The 21,235-nt window shown below is 39.3% G+C and overlaps 1 protein-coding gene across 2 annotated transcripts in view; it reads left to right on the top strand.

The window, feature by feature from the left end:
• Positions 1-21,235, top strand: part of NEBL (nebulette) — a 269,278-nt gene that overhangs the window by 68,620 nt on the left and 179,423 nt on the right. For both annotated transcript variants that reach the window (XM_040591580.1, XM_040591578.1), the window contains exon 3: positions 10,964-11,048. In XM_040591580.1, coding sequence (XP_040447514.1) covers positions 10,964-11,048 — 85 coding nt within the window. The remainder of the gene's footprint in view (positions 1-10,963; positions 11,049-21,235) is intronic.

Raw genomic sequence — 21,235 nt, 5'->3', positions numbered from 1 at the left:
CTGTTTCAGAGACTGTATGTGGGTGGAATTTAGTATCAGTGTCCAAGAAGGTGATGAGAAAGCTCATGCTCCATCAGTTACCTAAAGCTCATTTGTTCGCCGAAGTCTTTATTGAGAATAGTTAAGAGCTGTGACACCAATACCTGTACTTCACTGAGGAGATACATGGTGGTATGGTATAGTTTCAAACATTGAAAAAGAGACAAAGCAGCAACTTAGTAGCAGTACTAATGGAGTGTTTAATTAGTGATAGCAACTGCATCTGATTCTACTCAAAATAAGTAACAGTCCATGAGGAGCAGAGCACATAATGTATGCAGAAATTCTGGAGGTGTTTGCAAGGTATTAGGGAAAATGTTACCTGGTTGTTGCTTTTTCATGGTAAATTAAAAAAAAAAAACAAACCACAAAAACCCCAAACATAGTGCTTTGATCTGATTACATAGGCTTTAGAATTCGGTACTTACAGACTTCTGTGAAGTATGACATCCTGTGCCAGAGCTGTCGGTCATCATGAGGAGCCTATGAAGTGCTACATAGAACTGTATTAAGTTAATTTAATAATGCATTGACTTTTGCCAAGGTTTTACATTAAAAATTACAGCGTTTGCTTTTACATTCTCTTACGCTTTCAGCAGAATAGACCAAAGCAGGCTTTACTGAGAGTATTCATTTGCAAACGAAAGCTGGATGTATCATCCAATAATTTTATGTAGGTAAATGTGCTGTAATATGAAATCTTACATGCTATAATAGCATAAACAATCTTTTATAAAATGCTTGCATGGTATAATATTTTTTCTTGTTCTACTAATACTAATTTTATACAAATGGATGCATTAAAGGCAAGAGTTTATAAAGCTGTACAGATAACATAGTTGATTAAAATTTACAATATGTGAACAAGCAACCGGTAAAATTTTGAAATGATTTAACATACTGTATTTAATGTAAAAACGGAAGTCTATGCTTTCTCAAGATATTAATTTGTAGTATTAACTGATTTGAAACTTGTACCATATAAAACCTGGAAAGCCTTCCAAAGATGAAATAATTTCTAAATAAATAAAATACAAAAATAGAAAAATGGTACTAATAACAGGTTGAGTTCTTTATTTTTTGAGGCTGAAAAAAGGAAATACTGAATAATTTTTATCAGCTGTGAGTTTGTGTATGCTGTTATTTGCCAACCCTGTTAGAAGTGGAAAAGCAGAATGGTGTCTCTGCCCTACTAATTCTGTCCTTTTCCACTTGGCAGAAAAACAGCTTTTCCTTTTTTTCCTCAAGTACACATGTAAACATAACTCTGTTTAATGTACTTTGCTGCTAGCTTGGAGTTGCTGGTGTTGGCACAATTTTAGAGGACAAATGCTTAAAACACTGTAATTAGGGTTAAAGAGGTTGGAGATGAGTTGTTTCCATCTCCCTTCAGGTGTCCTCCCCCAGTTTTTTAATAGTGTCCAAGTTACTTAAGTTACAGTATCTGAGATCCGCTTCTGTAGCTGGTTGCAGAAACAGCGCTTCTGAAGGGAGTAGTGTGGAACAAAGACGGCTGAGGTCTCGCTTCTAAATCCCCATACTGAGTGCTTCCAATTGCCTGCGAGCTTTTGAAGCTGCCTGATCTGTTCTTAAATGTGTGTTTATAATATGTGGTTACTGGCAAGATTTCCTCAGCAGCATGACAACATGAACAGAGGAAATTGGAGTGTTTCTTGAGCACAGTGTTTTGAGTTTGTCTTGAATGACAACCATTGGTGTGCTGCAGAGATCATTAATAACAAAGCCCAGAAAAAAAATAATAATTCACAGGTGAAACAGCTTTCCTTATGCTCATTAACTGAGTGGGACTCTTAATTCCAGGCAGGAATGCAAAGAGTCTTGGATATTTGCAAAGTAGCTTTAATTTCTGCTTATGGAAGGAGTTTAGACAATGTTAACCAACTGGGTAAATGTTTCGGCACAGAGAAGACCAGTTAGATGCAGAACCTGTAATTGAGCTTGATCTACAATCTGCTTGTCAGGACTTGCAGTCACATAGAACTGTACAAAATTCTGCACCAGATGGGGTGTGGTGTTTACTGTCCCTACAATTTTCCTTTGTAAATAACTGTTGCAGTACTGAAACAGTATTTTTCCAATACTCATATGTTGAATGTAATTTTTATCTTATGCCATTTCTTTGTTATGCCATGATTTTTAATGTGAATAGATCTTTTGAAATCCTCCTTGGTTAACATTGAAGGGAGATCAGTATAGCATACCTTAAACTGCTGCTTGGGGGGGGGCTTTCATGTCTTCGTTAGTCATGAGAAAGCTTGACTTGCTATACAAGTCCAGAAAGAGTTGCTTAAGTGTGGCAGGCTGAGCTATAATGCTGCTCTGATGAAATGATGACTTTCTATTAAAAGTACCTTACTGTGTATGAAGCATAGATGTGCTGTAGAAGCATTAAGGAAATGATGCTTAAGCTACGTTACATTAAACTGCATCTTTACAAATAATGTGGTGTTCCTTTGGTAAGGAAATGATTAAATGAAATTACCTGTACAGTTTCACAGAATACAAATATATTTTATTATCTGAGGAAGATTTATAAAAATGATCTAAGTATACATACCTGTGATTAGAAATGAGTTGATGGAATTACAGTATTTGGAAGTAAGGAAACCACAAAACTTTCACCTGTAAACACACCAAAGTTTGGTAGTCTTGATATGTGAGATGGGAATCCCTGGAGTTAGTAGAAATACTGGCTTGTGGTAAGCAGAGGAAGCATTTACATGAATAATTTTTTTTGGATAAAAGTTCTTACTACTTGAACGTATTCTAGAACTGGGAGGGGGGAAGCACATTTGTCATATTATAAAAGCAGAATTTAGAAACTACTTGCATAATTCAGTGCCATGCCGCTTGAGATACTGATCCATTGCAGGTAGAATAATTAATAGGAAAACTGAGAAAATTTGTAAGAAAATTTGCCACTGCTATCTGCATGTAGTATATTCCAGTCAAACCTAGAACTTGGACAAACCTGCACTTGATAAATATGTAGATGTGTATCTATATGTAGCATGGTAGGACTATGCTGAAGTAGGCAGACCAAGCATTTAGACCTGTGCAAAACATCTTGCTTTTATGGTGTGTCTCTGTGTACTCTTGCTGACATCCTTAAAAAGGGATAGCGAGGTGTTGAAGGGATAAAAAAACATAGACCATAGCAACTGTGGGTCATACTGTGTGGTTTTTTGCTCTGCTAGATCTGCTGCTGTAAATCAGCAAGTGAAGTTTAGTGAGAAACTCTGATTCAGTCTGTGTTTTTGCCGGTCATATTCATGAACTTTTGTCTCCTGGATATCTTGAAAGAAATAGTAATAATCACACCATCTGGAACAAAAGAATTTGGAAATATGGAGGTATCACCCTTTTGTTTTGCCATTGGTGACCACAATAAAACATTTAAAAGCAAAGTTTTCTTAAACATCTGTGGGGTTTTCTGTGTCTAGGTAATATATAAACCCAGGTAAGCTATGGGTGAACTCACTGAGTGATATCCTGAGAGCAGTCTAGCAGTGGCAAATGTAATTATGCATGTGTCTTCTCCCTTCTTGACTGATTTCCTGGGCTCTTCAACAGATTTTGCTGTTGTAGCCAGATTTTGGTCTATTGGTTTGTTTTGCCACAGTCATCTCCATCTTCCAAGTCTCCCTGAACTTTCTGTGCATCTTTTCTGGATCCACCTCCAGCAGTGGCTCTCACTTTTTGATCTGTTGTCAATACCAATTACTGTGCTGCTGATGGGTTCCTGCACAGCTCCAGGCTACCCAGCAGTTCTCAGTATGCTACCCATTCATTTTCTTTCCCCAACCATTGGCATCCCGTGGCTGAGGAATAGGTAAATTATTGAAAGGGTGAGTGCCTGGCTCCACTGAAAATTCAGGCAGTTCTGCTTTTGACGTCCATGGTGCTTGGATTTTACTCTTTTTGATCTTTTTGCTAAATGTGGATGCATTTATATATATACTGAGATCTGTATTATAACAATTATTTTAACTATATGGTAAGTTTCTTAAATATGAACTGTGCCTCCCTTCTGCTGTATGTTTTCAAATCTTTAAAATGAAAAGGTTTTGACCTGCATTTCTTAAGAAGCGAGACTTACTCATCGCCTTAACAATGTATCTTTCTATGTATAATAGATATGAAATTGCATAAGGGAGTCAAATGAAAAATATAAGAAATGGGAAAAATATGAGTAACATCAAAGAGCTGGAGGATTTTTTCATTCTGAAACAATTTTTGCAGGAAGCAGGAAGACAGCAGTCTCCTTGGTGGTTAGAGCATGTGACCAGCTGCCTGTGTGACATGGTGCCAGTGGTGGTCTGGTGGCGCTTGTCCTTCTGTCTACTCAGAGCCCTACTCAGAGCAGCTTTCAGGGGAGCTGGTTGAAATTAAAACCTTGGTATGGGAGCATTGCAAATTCAGACAACCCATTTATCTGCTGACTGACACCTGAAAATGTGTTTGGTGTAGGTTTCTTGGCCATCTTGGTATGGCAACTGCAAAATAGTTTCATGTTGTTACCTCTACACGTTTTCCCTAAAACAGCCAATACTTGATCAATGTTGATGCTTTTGGATACAGGCTGTAAAAATGTTGGAAATTCACAAGATTTTACTACTTCTTCAAAAGAAACCAGCTTTTTAAATTCTAAAATAAGTTACTGTGCCTTCCAGATCTTCTACTGTTTTCTACAGCTGCTCCTTCTGCCAGTGATTATAAGTTTTCTATGTAGTCCACTTCTCTGTGATTCCAAGTATTCTTCATTGTATGAGGTACATTTGCAGAGCTAACCACCCTACTATTTTGATACAGTACAATTTCTGTGTGGAATTTCAAGTGATAAGAATAAGGAAATTTGATACTAGCATTGGCTACTCAAATTTTACACTGTTTCCTCTAAAATGTAAACATCATTTTCTGCCTTGCTGTTTTTCAGTAAATGGCTCATTTTTTCAGCTTCTAGCAGAGGACACTAAGGAACTAACCTGTGTCTTGGGGCCAGATACAGTTGGAATATTTAATGTGGTCCCTAACCTTAGCTTTTGAAGGGAGCCCCAGATAGCAGTTTCTGTAGACAGGGATCAAGCGCAGGTCTGGTAGCACAGTGATGTGCAACATCTGTCTGGTTATATGACAGTGTGATCTGTGGCCTTTCGCTTGCTCCGGGACGGAGTATGTTATGGCTTACCCCAACAAGCAAGTGGAATATCCTTGCTTGTAATTTTCTTTTTTTTTCAAGGATCTTACTGTTTGCTAAATCTCCTCCAAACCAATACAAACTCTTCTCTCTAGGGGAATTTTCTCATGAACAGGAACTTGTATTTAGCTAGCATATGGGAGCAACTTTCTCTTTTACTTCAAATAAGAAGTACAGATGCACAAATTAAATATCTGAAAAAGTAAGTCCCTTGTACAATAGAAGGCAAAGACGGAAAAGTATTTTCCAAAGCAAACTAATTGCAGCTAGAGTATTTATTCTTCATACAGTGGGGTAGATACCAATAGCCAAAGAGAATACCATCTTCACAATAATTTGTGGAGAAGTCACGTCTACTTCATTGACCGAGTACAGCCGTACCAAAGCTGTATTATCCACTAGTTACATTATTCCTCCTCCTAAAGCCTTCATGATTACATGCAACTAAGTAATCTCGCACAGAAAGTTCAAAACAAAACAGAAAACCCAGAGAAATGCCTCCTGGAGCTTCGGAGCAGAAAGTGCAACCGAGCAAGAATTTCAAAGCAAGAAGTTAACTGTGGGCAAGATTTCTCTCCTGCTGCTTCTTTCTCTGCTGTTGCGTATCTTGCATGTCTTTCTGTGAATGGCACGGTTTCAAGGTAAGGAGAGGAAAGCAATCCTATGCATCTTCAAACCTGGTGGGAAGCTGCCAGTTTAAACATTCCCTGGTGACCACAACATAGTACCTTGTCATCTTTTTCCTGGGTAAATTATTTCATCTCATGTCTTTTATCTGAGGGCTAATTGGAGACCCCCTGTGTTTTTATGCTGTTTGTGGATGTGGGCTTAGATCACAGTTAACAGATTGGGCCCATTCAGGTCCAAGATGGAGCTTCCCGACCTGTCTATCAGTTGTTGTGAGCTTGGGTTGGATCCAAACTGCTACATCATTATCCACTATTTAATTTCCATTTGAAACTTTAGTGTACACTATAATGAATTGCTAGTTCTAAAAGCATAACTAGCATTTATAGTTTTTCATACTTCTTGTAAGATTGGTTTAATTTTATTTTGTTTTTATTTTTTTGTTCACCCTTTCCCCCTTTTTTTAATCTCCTTATCTTTTAGGGTTTGCTTGGTTTGCTTTAATTAGAAGAACAGGTATTACAAACAAAAATTAGGAGAGGACAGATACAGCCTAATGTGACAGCCAGTGAGGGGAATTTATGTTACGAAAACATGTGTTGGAGTTGAACCTCTGCTTAGGAGAATAATTTTGATTTCTGTATTTTGTGGCTGTTCTCATTTAAAAGATATCACAAATTTTATGTTGCATGCAATTTACTGGATAGGTGTTCTAGGGGAGAGGTAACCCAACAGATACCCAATAATTCTGACAAGGGTTATAGTTCTGTAACTGTGAACAGTTAACATTACAGTTAGAAAATACACACACACATAAAAATGTCTTAGTCCTGTCATGAATGTTGGATAAGTCAGAATGAGGTATGAGCAAGTTAATTTCAGTAAATGCTTGAATTTATCTCAGGCTTTGCATCTGACCTTTTTCAGAAGAGTGGAAGCTGAATCCTCATCCCATTATCTCACAGAACATGTTTTTTATCCATTTTGTTGGTTTGAAAGCATGGAAAAGCTGATGAAAACCTTACAGCTAAACAGGTATTTGGGAAAATTTCTATGTTTAGTCATTAGAAAAGCTAGGAAACTTTCAGGTACTTCCCTGAATTCTTGGAGGTTTCACTGATACTATTTCCATATATTGAAAGTGAAGGAGATTCGTTATGAGGAATATGAGAGATTGAGTTGTGGTTTGATTTATTAATGAAGCTGTGCAGCTGAAGCAGGCAGTACAGTAACCCACAGCAGAGACACCATACTGTGTATCCTGATTTGTTCTGCAACTTCTTGTATAGATCTTTATACAGGATTAATCCTAATAGCATTAGTGTGGCAAGACATATTGCTAAGTAGACTTAGACTACTAACAAAGACTTAAAACAAAAAAAAAATAATCCTTTGGACATTGCTATTAAATAGCTGACATGACATCAACCTCTTTAACCAATTCCCGGCTTTTTCTCAAGACGTCATGTTGGACAAAAGGGAAACTAAGCAACGGATTACCAGGCACCATGATAGCACTGTCAGCCTTTTGAACTAAAGGCTGTTGCCAACCAGTTACTCTCCTTATTCAGAACATTGTAATGAAATGCCATATAGCCTTAAACTGATAGTTAAAAAGCAGATTTGATAATTTTAAAACTTGTGTTTCAGTCAAAAGTATCCAGTGGTACAAAGCATTTTTGATAGTTTTCAGATAATTTATTATCTTAAATACTGATATTTTTAATGATCCTGAAGACATATTATCAGTAAGCTTAAAACAAATGTGAATGCTGAAGCTAGAATTTAAATTTAATACTAGTCTTTTTAATGTATTTGAGGCAAGAATTTCTATAAATTTAGAAGGGATGTATCTAAAGCCATGTATGTCTAGTTTGATATACTGTGTGGGTGGTTTCATAAATCAGCTGCAGATAAAATGACAACCCTTAGTAGAATGTTCAGCTAATTTAATTTTGCTAAATGGTTCTTTTTTAATCACCATAATACATTGTGGTAAGTGGTTAATATGATCAGTTTAAAGGCCAATTTAAATTTCAGCAGGTTTTTTCACTTGTCATGTGTATTGTTTACTTCCATGGCCAAGTGTAAATACTTTTCTGTGATACGATCAGTTTACATACTAATTTCAAGCATAATAAAGCACTGCTTGTTTAAGGCTAAGCATACCTTTTTTAGTTGAAGTATAGAGCCACTGTTTCTAAAATAAGTAATGATCTTAGATACATTGGTTCTCAAGTGGTTTGCTCTGTTGAAATAGCGATGAACTTCTGAATACTAATTGTGGAAGAAACCATTTCTTTTGCAAATAATCAGAAGTAAAAGCTGGAGTGTGATGAGGACAAGATATGTGTTCCTAGGCTACAGAATAGAGAGGAGGTTTGATTTGAGAGTCTGGGATTGCAGAGAGATGTTCTCTGCTGCTGTTGCTGATGGGGTCCCTGGGGGCAGTGACTGTGACAACTGCCTCAGTGTTGTCCACATTTCACCAGGGGACTGGGCCAAAACCCCACCTAGGCTGACTCCCACTCTGTACTCTCCACCTTGAAAAGGATAAGTACAGGTGATTGCTGTGATCGTAGTACCAGGGTCATGGTGTGTAACCACAGTGAAAAGCAGTGCTATGAAAGTCTATGGGAATGCTTTTGGCATTCAGCAGGTCCACAATATCATTTTTGAACTGCATGTGTGGCAATTGATTTTGTTTTTTAGGGGCAGGGATTCTGTCATCTACATGATTTATCCATGGATATCTCATGGCCGGATATCTGAAAGGCTGCTGTTCTTTAAGGTGTGCATTATGCTATTCATTGCTACAATGTGCCTTGAGTGTCAGCAAGCCCCGCTTGGGAGGTGGCTTGGTGCCTTCCCCATCTGTCCATTGCTGTTTTCCAAACAGGGCTTATGACCCTCCTTGTGGCCAGTCTAGCATTTGTTTTTCTCCTTTATACAGAAGAAGGAAGAGTGAGATAGGAGAGATGAAATAAAGAAAAAAAAAAAAGAAGCTCTTCTGGAAGTATCTTGCTTGTCCCATGGTGTTTCACTGTGCTGATACCACCTGCTTCATGCAAGAGCTGAATCCAGTTGATGTCCTCTAAGCAAAGTCTAGTTCTTTCTCCCTGTGTGCTGGAGCTGTGGCTAAGCCGTTTGGCCAGCTGGCATTCTCTGGCTGTAAGGGGGACGGTGGTGGGAGAGCACCTGGTTTGAAAAGGAAGAAAGTGCATGCAGCACTCCCAGGCGTTTCTCTGGTCAAAGCTACAGCTTAGGTGGGACTTGTGAGGGCTTGGCTCTAACTACAAAAGAATGGGCTGGTGGATGTCCTGCCTAGAAATCTTGTTTTCAGTGACATGAGTTGTTTGAGGCAAGTGGCTAACATAATAGGTGGAAATGTATTTCACTGTAAATTTTTAAATTTACAGTGGTGTTATTCATCTGTCTGCTGGTATCCAACCTGGGATGGCTCTTACATTTTTGTCAGGAAAAGCTTCTTTCAGTCAAAGTATTGCATCTTTTCTCTTTCTGGGCAGTTACTAGTCCCGGGGAACCTGAAATCCCCAGGTTGTCCTGTACTACTACTGTTTTCCCTGTGTGATGACACCATAAATCAGAGAATATTCCACAGCCTCTTGATAGATCGGTCTACTCCATCATGCTACAGTGTAGGGGTCTGGCAATGCTAGATGGTGTCTGATAGGGGGAATCAGGCCTGTAGCAAAGAGTGGACTGGATGAAATCCAGGCAGAATTTCTCATCAAGTATTTCTTTTGCATTTCTGAGCAGGAAACATTCAGCATTTAGCTAAAAACTGAAATTTTCCTTAATTTTTTCACGTGGTTCCCCCCCCCCCCCCCCCCCCCCCCAAATAAAAATGAATTGTTTTTTACTGAAACCACACACTTCATGGAACTAAAACTTGCAAACAGAAAATAAAACCTTCTAACAAAATACAATGTTGAAGTAAAATATGTATCATCTTTACAAGGCACACAAAATTTCTGGTGGGAGCTATAGCAACTGAACTAGCTGCTGAAAGGACACATTGGAGATAGCCTGCAGTTTGAACATAGAAGCGTTTAATACTGAATATCCTCGGTCTTTAGAAGCTTACTTACTGCTTACTCCCCCTGTAGAAATTAAACTGCAAATGTTACTGTGTCTAAAATGCTATGCTTGTCTTCACCTCTGAAATGTCAGAGGCGCAGATAGGGTAACTGGCAGACATTGGGATGCTGTGAATTGTAACTGAAGGCATGAATGCCTCACGTGGTAAGGTGTGTATTTTGGTTTGAGACTAAAGGTGCTGGAAATTAATTAGTAAGAATAATTTTTTTCGTAGTGTTGCTAGCCCAATATATATTGGGATACGCTGTTTAATTTTGTTATTTCTTTCTTTTTGTGGTCTTTCCTGTAATAGAACTCTTTGTTTGGCTGTTAGGTTGCAGGATGGATCCATGAAAATGAATAAATCATGGTTCTGTAAATGAGTAGGATTTGACTATTCAAGTTGTCCAAGGTGTAAAATTTCAAATGAAAAGAGAGATGCCTGATAGATTGCATTTCTGAGACACTACAGCCTTTGGTACTGGACATCACAGCTCTGTATTCACACATTTACCATTAAAGCATTTGACCTTTCTGTACCTGGAATTTACCTGCCTTGATGCTTCTGGTTTCTGCACTAATGGATTTAAGACACCATGGTATTCCAGCTGTATTCACTGATACTGCTTCAGTTTCCATGGAACACTTCTATTTTAAGGCCTTTTAGTCTTTGTTCAGCACATGATTATACCAAGACAATGCAGTTAAACATAGTTTTGTTCACTACTGAAAACAAATTTTGGCCGGTAGGTCTCTGCAGTCTGAGCAAGATGAATGGGTGGGATTTAGACTCATTACAGGAACGTGTTCATGTTTCTGCAAGCATGACTGACATAATATTTTCAGAGTAAATACTTCTGACAGAAACGCATGAAACCACGAAAGACTTCTGCACACTGTAGGAAAGAGTGCTGGGATGCATTTGACTTTCTAGCATGTGTAAATATTTATTGTTCGGCTTTGTGCTTCTTCTTCTAGACATTACCCAAAGCAGTCCTTCACTACAGTGGCTGATACACCAGAAAATCTTCGCCTGAAGCAACAAAGTGAATTGCAAAGTCAGGTAAATCAAATAATTATTTTGTCTCATTAATATTAGACTGTTAGTCCAGTTCTCTGTTTTCTAAGTAGTATTAGTATTTCTTTGTACTGATACATTAGATACTCTAATTTAGTTGTAAAAAATGTTTGTAGGTTGGTGTAATACTGCAAAACTCGGTTTAATTCCTGATCTTGCTTATACTAGTTGCCATACTATTGTAAGTCCATTGACATCACTGAAATCCTTCATTTTCAACAGTATACAAAGTATCTAAGTAGTTTTTAATGTCTGAAATGTTATAGCTCAACCCAGAGGGTTCCTTTGCCTTAAACAAACTTTATTGTTAGCTTGCATCAAACTCGATCATAAGATGTCTGTGTGATTAGCAAACAATTTATTTGTCATTAGCAAACATTTAGAAGCCTTGTCAACACTGAACTGTTTGAATGATCAGTTTATGGAGCAGTCTGTAAGCCAGTTGTGATAAATGTACATTAATCAAAACTTAGGTTAATAAGAAATACATGAAAGTTAAAATGTAAAAAGAAAGGGGGGAGGGGAGGGGAGAAGAAAATGGCAATGAAGACTTATGTGACCCAAGCATGATGTTTGTTTATTATTGTTACTCAGTAGTCCATAGCATACAGTTCTTATTAATTCCTTAATATATGGACAACCCCTTCTCCCGCCCAACGCCCCAATATCACTTTCCTATTGTTTGATTGTATACAATGCTGGAAGTTTGCCTGGCTAGATGAGACAACTGATAATATTTGATTGCATTTTATCATGTGACAGTTGTGGTTTTTTTTGTTACTGTTGTGGTTTTAGTGTGGATTTAGTTGCAATTTCTCATTAGAAATTAACAAATTATCTTTTTCAATTAATGTAATAAAAACCTGTAGCAGAAAACAGAGAGCAGGCAAAAAGAGCTTTCTTGTTGGGGAACCTCGCTGTAGTTTAATGGATAAAATCAAAGGAGACCTAACGAGAAATGCTAGCACAGGTATTTAGCATGATACATGGGTTTTACTTTTCTTTACGTTTTGCCATTGCAATTATTGATAATAAAACTTACAGAAATTCTTTCATGCTGAAGTTCTGCCACCTGGGAAGAGGACAGTTTGTGGAATGTACATCTCCTCTTGATGTCAGTGGATTTTAGAGTGGAGTTTGCTCAATTTTCTTGTAGTTCAGTGGTTCTGTGTTACCATAGTTACCATTCTGTTACAGAGTTAAGAGGAACTTGTAAACTATACTTTTTACAGATTTGTTTAAAAGAATACAAACTCTGACCCCAGTGTTTTTTAAGTGATTTGATGGAAAATTTTGGGCTTCAGGAGAGCAGTAAAATTTTATTCCTCTTCCTGTCATTTTTTCACTGTATCCTCCTTTGTATCAGCGCACGCACCCCTGTACATGTGGATATATACAAATCTCTGGCCCAAACTTAAAGCAGTCGGGTGTGTGCTTTGCCTATGGCTGCCCCTGTCGCTTATTCCTAGGATATCAGTTACATCATGGGTGAATTTACCCACTGGGACTTTATAAGATTTCACCTACATGAGTCTAATTTGGTGACAGCTCTCTGGTGATGGGCAGAGTGGAAGCTGGCCAACTTCCTCATGTCTATGTCACCTGCCTCAGAAGCCCATGGTGGAAAGCACTGTGACAAAGATTTCAAAAATTCTGCTCACAACTCTGTACCTTAACTGTCATGTGAATCATGAGCCTAAATCTAAAAAGCCCTCAAGGAAGCCTCCAAAGCCATATTATTTGAAGTACTGGCAAAAGACAGATTTTAGTGGGACTGATTTCTGTAGGCCGGTGGGCTTTAACGGGAGAGCTTGTTTGAAGCTGATCAAGAAAAGTACAGACGGGAGGAATCCTGTTAGGGTATTTAGAGAGGACAGCTTTCCTGCACGAAGTCCAGACAGATCAGAATCTCATTTAGGGAATGTACCTTGCCTTAAAGCGGTCTGTTTTCTCCACGGTTGATGTGATAATACTTCTGAGGGACTAGGGGCCGCTGCGAATTGTCAGGGAGGCGTAGAGGTGAACTGGTAGGCATCAGTATGAGTTAAGACTAATGCAGTAAGGACTGAAATAATTTCTGGTTTATGACTGTGTGCTATGTCAATACATGATGGGCTTGGTACGTTTCCAGTTCAGCTCACATGTTCCAAACTCACTTGTATCAATTGTCTGTCTTGGCTTAATGTTGACTAACCCAAGGAGTGTGGTCTGTCTCTAGAGTCTGTAAGAGAAATGGCTTTCCCTAACCTGTGTGAAACATGGTGACATGGCACTTTGGAAGCGTAAGGAAACTTGTTCTGGTATTGTTCTCTATTTGTAAACAGAGGACTTAGTATTCTAGGACTGGATAAACAATATTAATGAGAAACTTGGAGTATGCTTATGCATAAACTTGGTGCGACTGTTTACAATACACTGGCATAAAATGTTAGATAAGGATCTACTCAAGACATAGAAATGGAGAGAAATGCTTGATTTGTACAATATGCCTTTTTTTCAAGACTAGGCAGTAAAAGATTTGCAGTAGCTGCAGATATAATTCTTAATTATAAGGGCACAGATTTACCTACTTGGAAGAAAGGCCAGTGTTCATAATTCGATTTCTTGGTGTTGATTCAAATCAAGACTGTGTAAAGAAGCCTAGCCTCTAAATTGTTTTAATACTGAAATAAAGATTCCAGGGACTTTTCATAATCCAATTTATATCTTACCATAAAATAAATCAGTAAATTCTGAATACTTTCTGTAATAATTTGAAGAGTATAAGGGCAGAGAAACTGCCATCCTGACTCAGCCCTATTGGCTGTCTTAGTCCATTGTGCTATCTTTTCAGAGAAAGTTGCAAGCCTCCCAACTGAGACCAAATACATGATATATAATTTGCCATTGTTCAGGTCTTATCCTGCTTCAGTGCTGTGCAGTAGAAAAAAGTGTATACATGGTTCAAGAGAAGCCTTTCACATGAAACCAAACTTGGCTGGATAGAATCGCGTTATTACTACCTTCCAGTCTTCATGAGAACTGCTTGAGCCTCCTGCCAATGCAGTGAAAATTTGGGATTGAACAAATTCTGTGTTAGGTAATGTAAAAAATTATGTTAACTTCTGAGTACGAATAAATTTTTTTCTACAGTAATAGTTGCTTTCTAGTTTCCAAGTAAACATCTTTAGTGCTTTTAGTTCAGAAGAGGCACAACCCTTACGTTTAATTGCAGGACTCCAAGTGTCTTTTCAAAAGCCATAGCTTTAGAACTGTTGTTTATCTTACTCAGCAAAGCAGGAAGAATTGGTAAAGGAAACACCATTAAATATTATATAAGCTAAGAGACATGTTTTTGTAAATTTGTTGTTTTGATTTTCATTTAAGCAGCAATTGACAGCACTTTAAGCTGAAGTGCTGGGTCCTCTATCAAGAATCCATTATGGTTAGCATCAGGTGCCAGGCTGTCATGTTGACATAACACGATGAGAGCAAAACAAACAAAATCAGAATACTGTTTTCTGGAGGAGTCAATAGAAAATGGATTGCTCTTTAGAACACTTGAAAAATTATGTTATTAAGAAGTCAAAGGGCAACATTTAAAAGCTTTCCAGAGAACACTCTTCTCCAATACAATATAATTTCAGAGCTTTTCCCTCCTTTATTTAGCCTTTTGCTTCCATGGGCTTTCATTCAACTTTGTCCTTTGGAGGAAACACAAATGCATTTTAGGAGAGGCTTTAAGGTTCATTTCCCATTCTGGAAAACTCCCCAATTCAGTGTGCCTCCTGACTGAAGAAAAAAGGAGTTTTAAGGTCTTAAGGATCCTCTAAATAAAGAGTATAGACAGGGACCCAGTGTCTCAAACAGGATTTTTCTTTATGCCTCTGTGATGAAAAATCCTTGTCTTTACTTTGTTGGGGGTTATTGTTGGGTACATTCCCTTACTCCACAGCATAGAATGGATACTTTCCACATCCACTTGCCTCTCCTAGATGAACTCAACTACAGGAGTTACTGGTATGCTCATGTCAGCTATGTTTACTTGGGAATTTCCTTCATGTACCTTACCTACTGATCTCTTTAACTTTTTAACAGTGTAAATTGCTCTGTGGCCTTTAGTTCATGACTGCGGCAATCCAGCGTATCAATCAAAAGCAACAACTCCAGTTGAACTTGAAAAAAGAAAGAGAGATGTTCTGCAGCGGTGCTTAGCAGGAAGGATATCAAAGTGTCAGATCAAAAGGAGGGCTGATGTTTAAGGTGTGTTCTGAGACTCCAACACTTTCTGAGGAAATTACTTTCTGGTAACTCTTGGGGAACTTAATACAAAATCACAGGTATTGTCCTACAGCTTTCTTGTCCCAGTCTCTGGTGACACAGTCTGAGGCTGCTGTCCTTGGAAATTTGCAGTGCTCCTTTTCATATGGGAGAAGATGCTTTTCTTGTACCTCCCTTACAGCAACTTGGCTAACTGAAACTGTATGGGGTGTTTTTCTGGAGGAAGAAACATACTTGCAGTTTTTCTTGTTCATAAAATGTTAATTTTCAGGAAGTGCCATCTTTCCTTAGGGGACATACACACATGAATCAGGCTGTTATCCTAATAGTCTAATGTTTTAAGAGTCCGTCCTTTGTCAGGAATTTTTTTGCTTAGGTTTGTATCTCTATCTGCCAAGTCTCACCAGGATCGGATAATCATGGTAATATTGGGCATTTGGAAGATAGTGAACCTCAGAAATGGGAATAAAAAAATCCTTATGGTCAGATGTTTATTTACCTGTAGGATGGCCGTACCCCTCACTGTTCAGGTTGAAGAAGAGACAGATTGTTCCTAGTGAAAGCACAAGAGACAATAGCTGTAAAGTGAAATACAGAAAATTCTGTTTATACGTAGGGAAAAACTTTTCCAATGTGAGGGTGACTGAACACTGGCAGTGGTTTCCAGGAGAGGTGGTGGAGTGTTCATCTTTGGAGGTTTCAAGAAGGGGACTGGTCACAGTCCTGAGCAATCTGCTGTAGTTGACTGTGCTTCAAGTAGGGTGATGCACTAGATGATCTCCAGAGTTCCCCTCCGACCTTCAGCAGTTGTCAGATTCTGTGATTCTTCTCTGTCCTGTCCTTCCTCAGGTTCCTCCTGACCATTTCTGTCATCTTCTTTCATTACCACTTCTCTTTGCCTCTCTGTTCCAAGAGTATGTGTTAGCAAACTTCCAGGCAGATTCTTTTTATTAGCTGTTTTTCTTGATTTGTGAAATAGCTCTTTCAGTTTATATGCTCTGTTTTTATGAAGCCTTTAGAATGAACTACCATGGTGAATGCTGTAGGGGAGCGAAATGCTGGAAGGAATACTGAAACAGACATTTAATGGATTTCCTGGGGTACCCTGAGTGAGCTCATTGTAGGAGTCATGGAGAAAACAGTCCTTGGAGCTAGAGGCAAAGATAAAAATATCCTCCTTCAGCTGAGGAAAGGGGGAAGAAATATGGGATAGCGAGCAGAGAGGCCTGTTTATAGCTTTATGGGTGATCTTGTAAGTTGTGCCAGAGGACCCTGGAACAGAGTTTAAAGATGGATTTTTTCCAGATGGCCATCAGGTGCTGATTATTTGTCCACTCCTCTCTCCAATTGTCCAAGGGTCTGAACCCAATCCACCATATGTGTATGAGGAGAGGTGTGAGAGAATGAAGAGAGTGCAGGCTTCTCAGCCATCATGCTATTACTTGTGAGTGAGGAGTCCTGGAGTAGTTGATTGGGTTTGTGCATTAAAATAAACTCGAAGTGCCTCAGGAAGTTCTCCTTTGCTTCCCTGTGAGTCCCTGCACAGTAGCATTTTGTAAATCATGCTTAGCTACCAAATACGATTTTTTCTTTCAACTTGTGGTTTGTTCCGTCTTCCCCTCTGAAGACTATCCAAATGACTTGTTTTATCTGCAGGAGTCAAAGGCATAAAAATAATTCTTGATGTGAATGTAAGGCTTGAGGGGAGAGCAGGAGGCAGAATGGATTTCGGTCTTCTGGGAAAATGGTTGTCACCTCTTCTGATCGTCACCTTGCCGAGTAGGTGAGGGATTCTGTCTGCATCCTGTCTGCACTGGACTGGCTCCTGTTATCTACACTATTCCTGTTCTTCCCCCCCCTCCCCCCCTCACCCTTGCAGTTACTAGGCAGGCTGTAAGATTCAGGATGTGACAGTAGTGCTTCCTTTCCTTTCGTGTCTGCTACCCCTCACTGTTGCAGAGGCTGGACCAGCACGTGGAGATAAACAAGTTGTAACTGTGTAGTCAGGAGACACCAGAACATGAAGCAAAGACACCAAACAGTGTGAAGTACTGCAACAGTAGATAAACAGTTTGGGAGGCAGAGAGGGAGTTTCTCTGTGGATTAAACTGACCTATTTTTGTGTTACTAACACATTTGTAGCATCCTGAAATTCTTTGATTTCACAGATAGACATACAAATCTTCTGCTGGTATATAAGATATGATTATGGACTACTTTTTGAAATAGGAAAGAAGAATGGTTTGCTTTAGCTTTCAGTTGTTATGACTTAAGTCTTAAATCTGATTCCTGGTACTGGCTGCATATCCTACATTTTTAACAAATTATTTTTTTATCACGTATCATTGGCCTGTATAATTATATAGAATTTTAAAATTAACTTCCAATGGTGATGTCAGTGCAACAAAAGTTACTTGTACGAAGGGGTTGGAATAGTAGTATTTTTCACTTGTTTATAAAAATAACTATTTTTTTCTGATGATGTTGACTGTTCTTTCTACTATTTTTTTTGGTTTTGGGCCAGATCGCACCTTGAAAGTCAGTAAGTTAAGCTGTATAGATAAAAGCAGTACATTTTCTTCCTTTTTTCTGAACCTATGTTATTATTTGTCTCTGCATCTATATCTGAGGGTACAACTACAAGTTTCTGTGCTTGAGCAAAACAACTGCTTCATACCATTCTTTTTGTACTGTTTCTTCATTTCTCTGCAAAAAAATATGCAAAGATGATGATGGAAGGAGCACATTGCAAAGCAAAGATAAATACTTGTGCAACATTCATCGGAAACTTTGGGTGGACATGCATGTGAGCATCTATGGAAAATGTCCACCTATCTAACTTCCACTGTTGATTTGATGATACAAAAGTAAAAGTGCCAGCGTTGGTTTTTTTGCATTAGTGCTTGTCCTGTTATTAATATTCATAGTGCTTTGAAAACCTGCCTTAATTTTGTAGGGGAAACCCAGAACTGAACTACATTTAAGGAAGCATAACAGCGTCTGCAGAGACTCAGAAGCAAGCAGCGCAAACTGTTCCTGCTGGCCAAAAAATTACAAAGTCTGTAAAATACACAGTCACAGGAGAAAAATCACCTCTCCCAGTGCCAAGACTCAGAATTAGGATGCAAAATATATGAATATAATAAGAGCCATTTTTCCAGCTTATGTTGATGAGGAAAAAAAATTTGCACATTTTCTCTTTCGCATGTCTATTTCAGATGCACATAATTTTTAACTGTAAGAAGTGAAAGGATAATACATTTACATGAAATATAGGTAACTTTTGTGATAGGGTGAGTGATAGAGAGTACTTATTGAGCAAAACCATTTTTATAGACTTTCTTATGACATTGAATCAATGTACAACAAGTAAGACACCCTTAATAGAAAATCTTAGGATCAATAAAATCAAAAGTGATTCAGACCACCTTGTACAACCAGCAGTAATAGAAAGGGAACAAAAGAGAGCCACAGAATTCATAGTTGTTATTTGTAAGTCAAGTTGTGGAATTCTTCACTGCATCAGCACTAGTATTGAAATGTTTACAGCTTTTTAGAGGAACAAGTAATTAAAATGCTAAGTTAAAAATTAAAATATTATCAGAATTTCTATGATTTAAAAAAAAATATTCACTTAATCTTGTACAGTCTATTCTTCAAAAAAAAAACAACCCTTTTTTTTTTTTCTGGGTGGGGAAGGAATGGGAAATGTTCACCGAGCTTGGGCCATACTAACACGTATGTTCTTTTTCCTGTCTTGTCAAGTTTCTCTTCTGATTCTCTTGAGCTTCTTTCTGCTGTTTATATTTGAAACTAGTTTTTTTAAATGGTTGCTCTGTGCAACTCGGTTGCAGGAAACTGGATAGTGTGATTCTTGTTTAGTTGCGGTTTTGTTGCATTACTGCATGGAATTTAAACCCGCATGAAGGGAAAATGCGTTCAGTTGTGGAGAATTTAAGGTGGAAGAATGAGAACAGAACAGTTGTCATAGGAAGTGAGGCATCCAGGGACTGCAAATCAGATGCTGAGGATATATCTGTACTGCTGAGTACAAGAGGGCCAGGAAAAGAATCCTGAACCCAAAGACAAGCAGTGTGTACTGGCTTATGTCCACACTGTGTATGGCTGCTCCCCTTCCAATGGATATATATATTTTTGTAGTTCACAGTGTTTGAGATATCGTGAGGGCTGCATACCAGCCTGTCAGAGTGGCACTTGTGAGGCATGAAACTGAGTGTCCATGAAACCTGATGGCACCTGGGGAGTTTGGGGGGGGTCAGTGTCTTCTTGATTGTGTGGAATGGCTGGTCAGGTCAAAGGGAGGAAAACTGGTGCAGGCATGTCCATGCTGCCTTTCAGGAGAGCTCCTTGGACTGAGTAGGTGATGAGCTGTGCTTGGTCTTGCCTTGGGGATGGCAGTGCAGCAGAGCTGGGGAACGTGGTCAGCAGTGTGGGGTATCGAGGTGCCAGTACTGAATTTGTTCCCTTGCCCTCTCCTATTTAGCGGAGTATTTGTACTGAGGAAGTCTGTCAAAGCTGGATCAGATCACCCAATTGTCCTGCATGTGTCCCATGGTGGTGCTCAGGATGATCTGCTCCACAACCTTCCCCTGCACCAAAGTCAGGCTGATAGGTTTGTAGTTTCCCAGATCCTCGTTCCTGCCCTTCTTGTAGATGGATGTCACATTGGCTGACCTCCAGTCTTCTGGGACCTCCCCAGTTAGCCAGGACTGTTGATAAACAATGGAGAGTGGCTTGGCAAGCTCCTCTGCCAGCTCCCTCAGTACCCTTGGGTGGATTCCATCTGGTCCCATAGGCTTGTACACATCTAAGTGGAGCAGCAGGTCACTAACCCTTTCCTCCTGGCTTGTGGGGACTTCATTCCACTCCTCATCGTTCCTGTCTTCCAGCTCAGAGGGCTGAGTACCCAGAGGGTAACTGATATTACTATTAAAGACTGAGGCAAAGAAAGCATTAAGTACCTCCGCCTTTTCCCCATCCTTTGTGGCAATGTTCCTTCCCCGCATCTGATAAAGGATGCAGATTATCCTTGGCCCTCCTTTTGTTTCTAATGTACTTGTAAAAACGTATTTTGTTATCTTTTGTGGCAGTGGCCAGCCTGAGTTCTAGCTGGGCTTTCGCCTCTCTAATCTTTGCCCTCCATAACCTTGTGACAACCATATAGCTCTCCAGAGTTGCCCGCTCCCTCTTCCAAAGCTGGTAAACTCTCCTTTTCTCCCCGAGTTTCAACCAAAGCTCTGTTCAGCCAGGCTGGTCTTCCCTGCCAGCTTGTTTTCTGGCACATGGGGACAGGCTGCTCCTGCGCCTTTAAGGCTTCCTTCCTGCGTACCGTCCAGCCTCCCTGGACCCCTTGGCCCTTAAGGACTGTCTCCCAAGGGACTCTGTCAACCAGGCTCTGAAACAGGCTGAAGCTGGCCCTCTGGAAGCCCAAGGTAGCAGTTCTGCTGCCCCCCTCCTTACTTCTCCAAGAACTGAAAACTCTTTATCATCTTATCTTGCTATGCCCAAGACGACCACCCCATCACCCACCAGTCCTTCCCTGTGGCCTGCCTTCCTGCTGCTGACATTGCTGTTTATTTGCCAAAAGACTTCGTCCTTACTGTGATCAGCAAGAGGAAACTTGACTTGATTGATGCATGACTGGTCTGGTCCGTTGTGGAGTATTGGAATTGTCAGCATTAAAAGGAAGGACAGCTAAGGAGCGTGCCTTTACATACTCACCCTAGGATGTAAAAAAGGAATTTTCAGGAATGTGTTTTTCATAAAGGCACTGAATTAGGAGAACTTGTTTTATTTTCTTGATGTTGCCAGTGTCTTCCTTCAGGAAGTTCTTAGTCTTTGCCCTAGACTTCCAGTTGGTAATGATGAGGATAAATTGTCTCCTTTTTTCC

The sequence above is a fragment of the Falco naumanni genome, chromosome 4 (genome assembly GCF_017639655.2).
Source record: "Falco naumanni isolate bFalNau1 chromosome 4, bFalNau1.pat, whole genome shotgun sequence".
Lineage (NCBI taxonomy): Eukaryota > Metazoa > Chordata > Aves > Falconiformes > Falconidae > Falco > Falco naumanni.
Note: the sequence above shows the minus strand (reverse complement) of the source record. Positions and strands in the feature narration are given on the sequence as shown.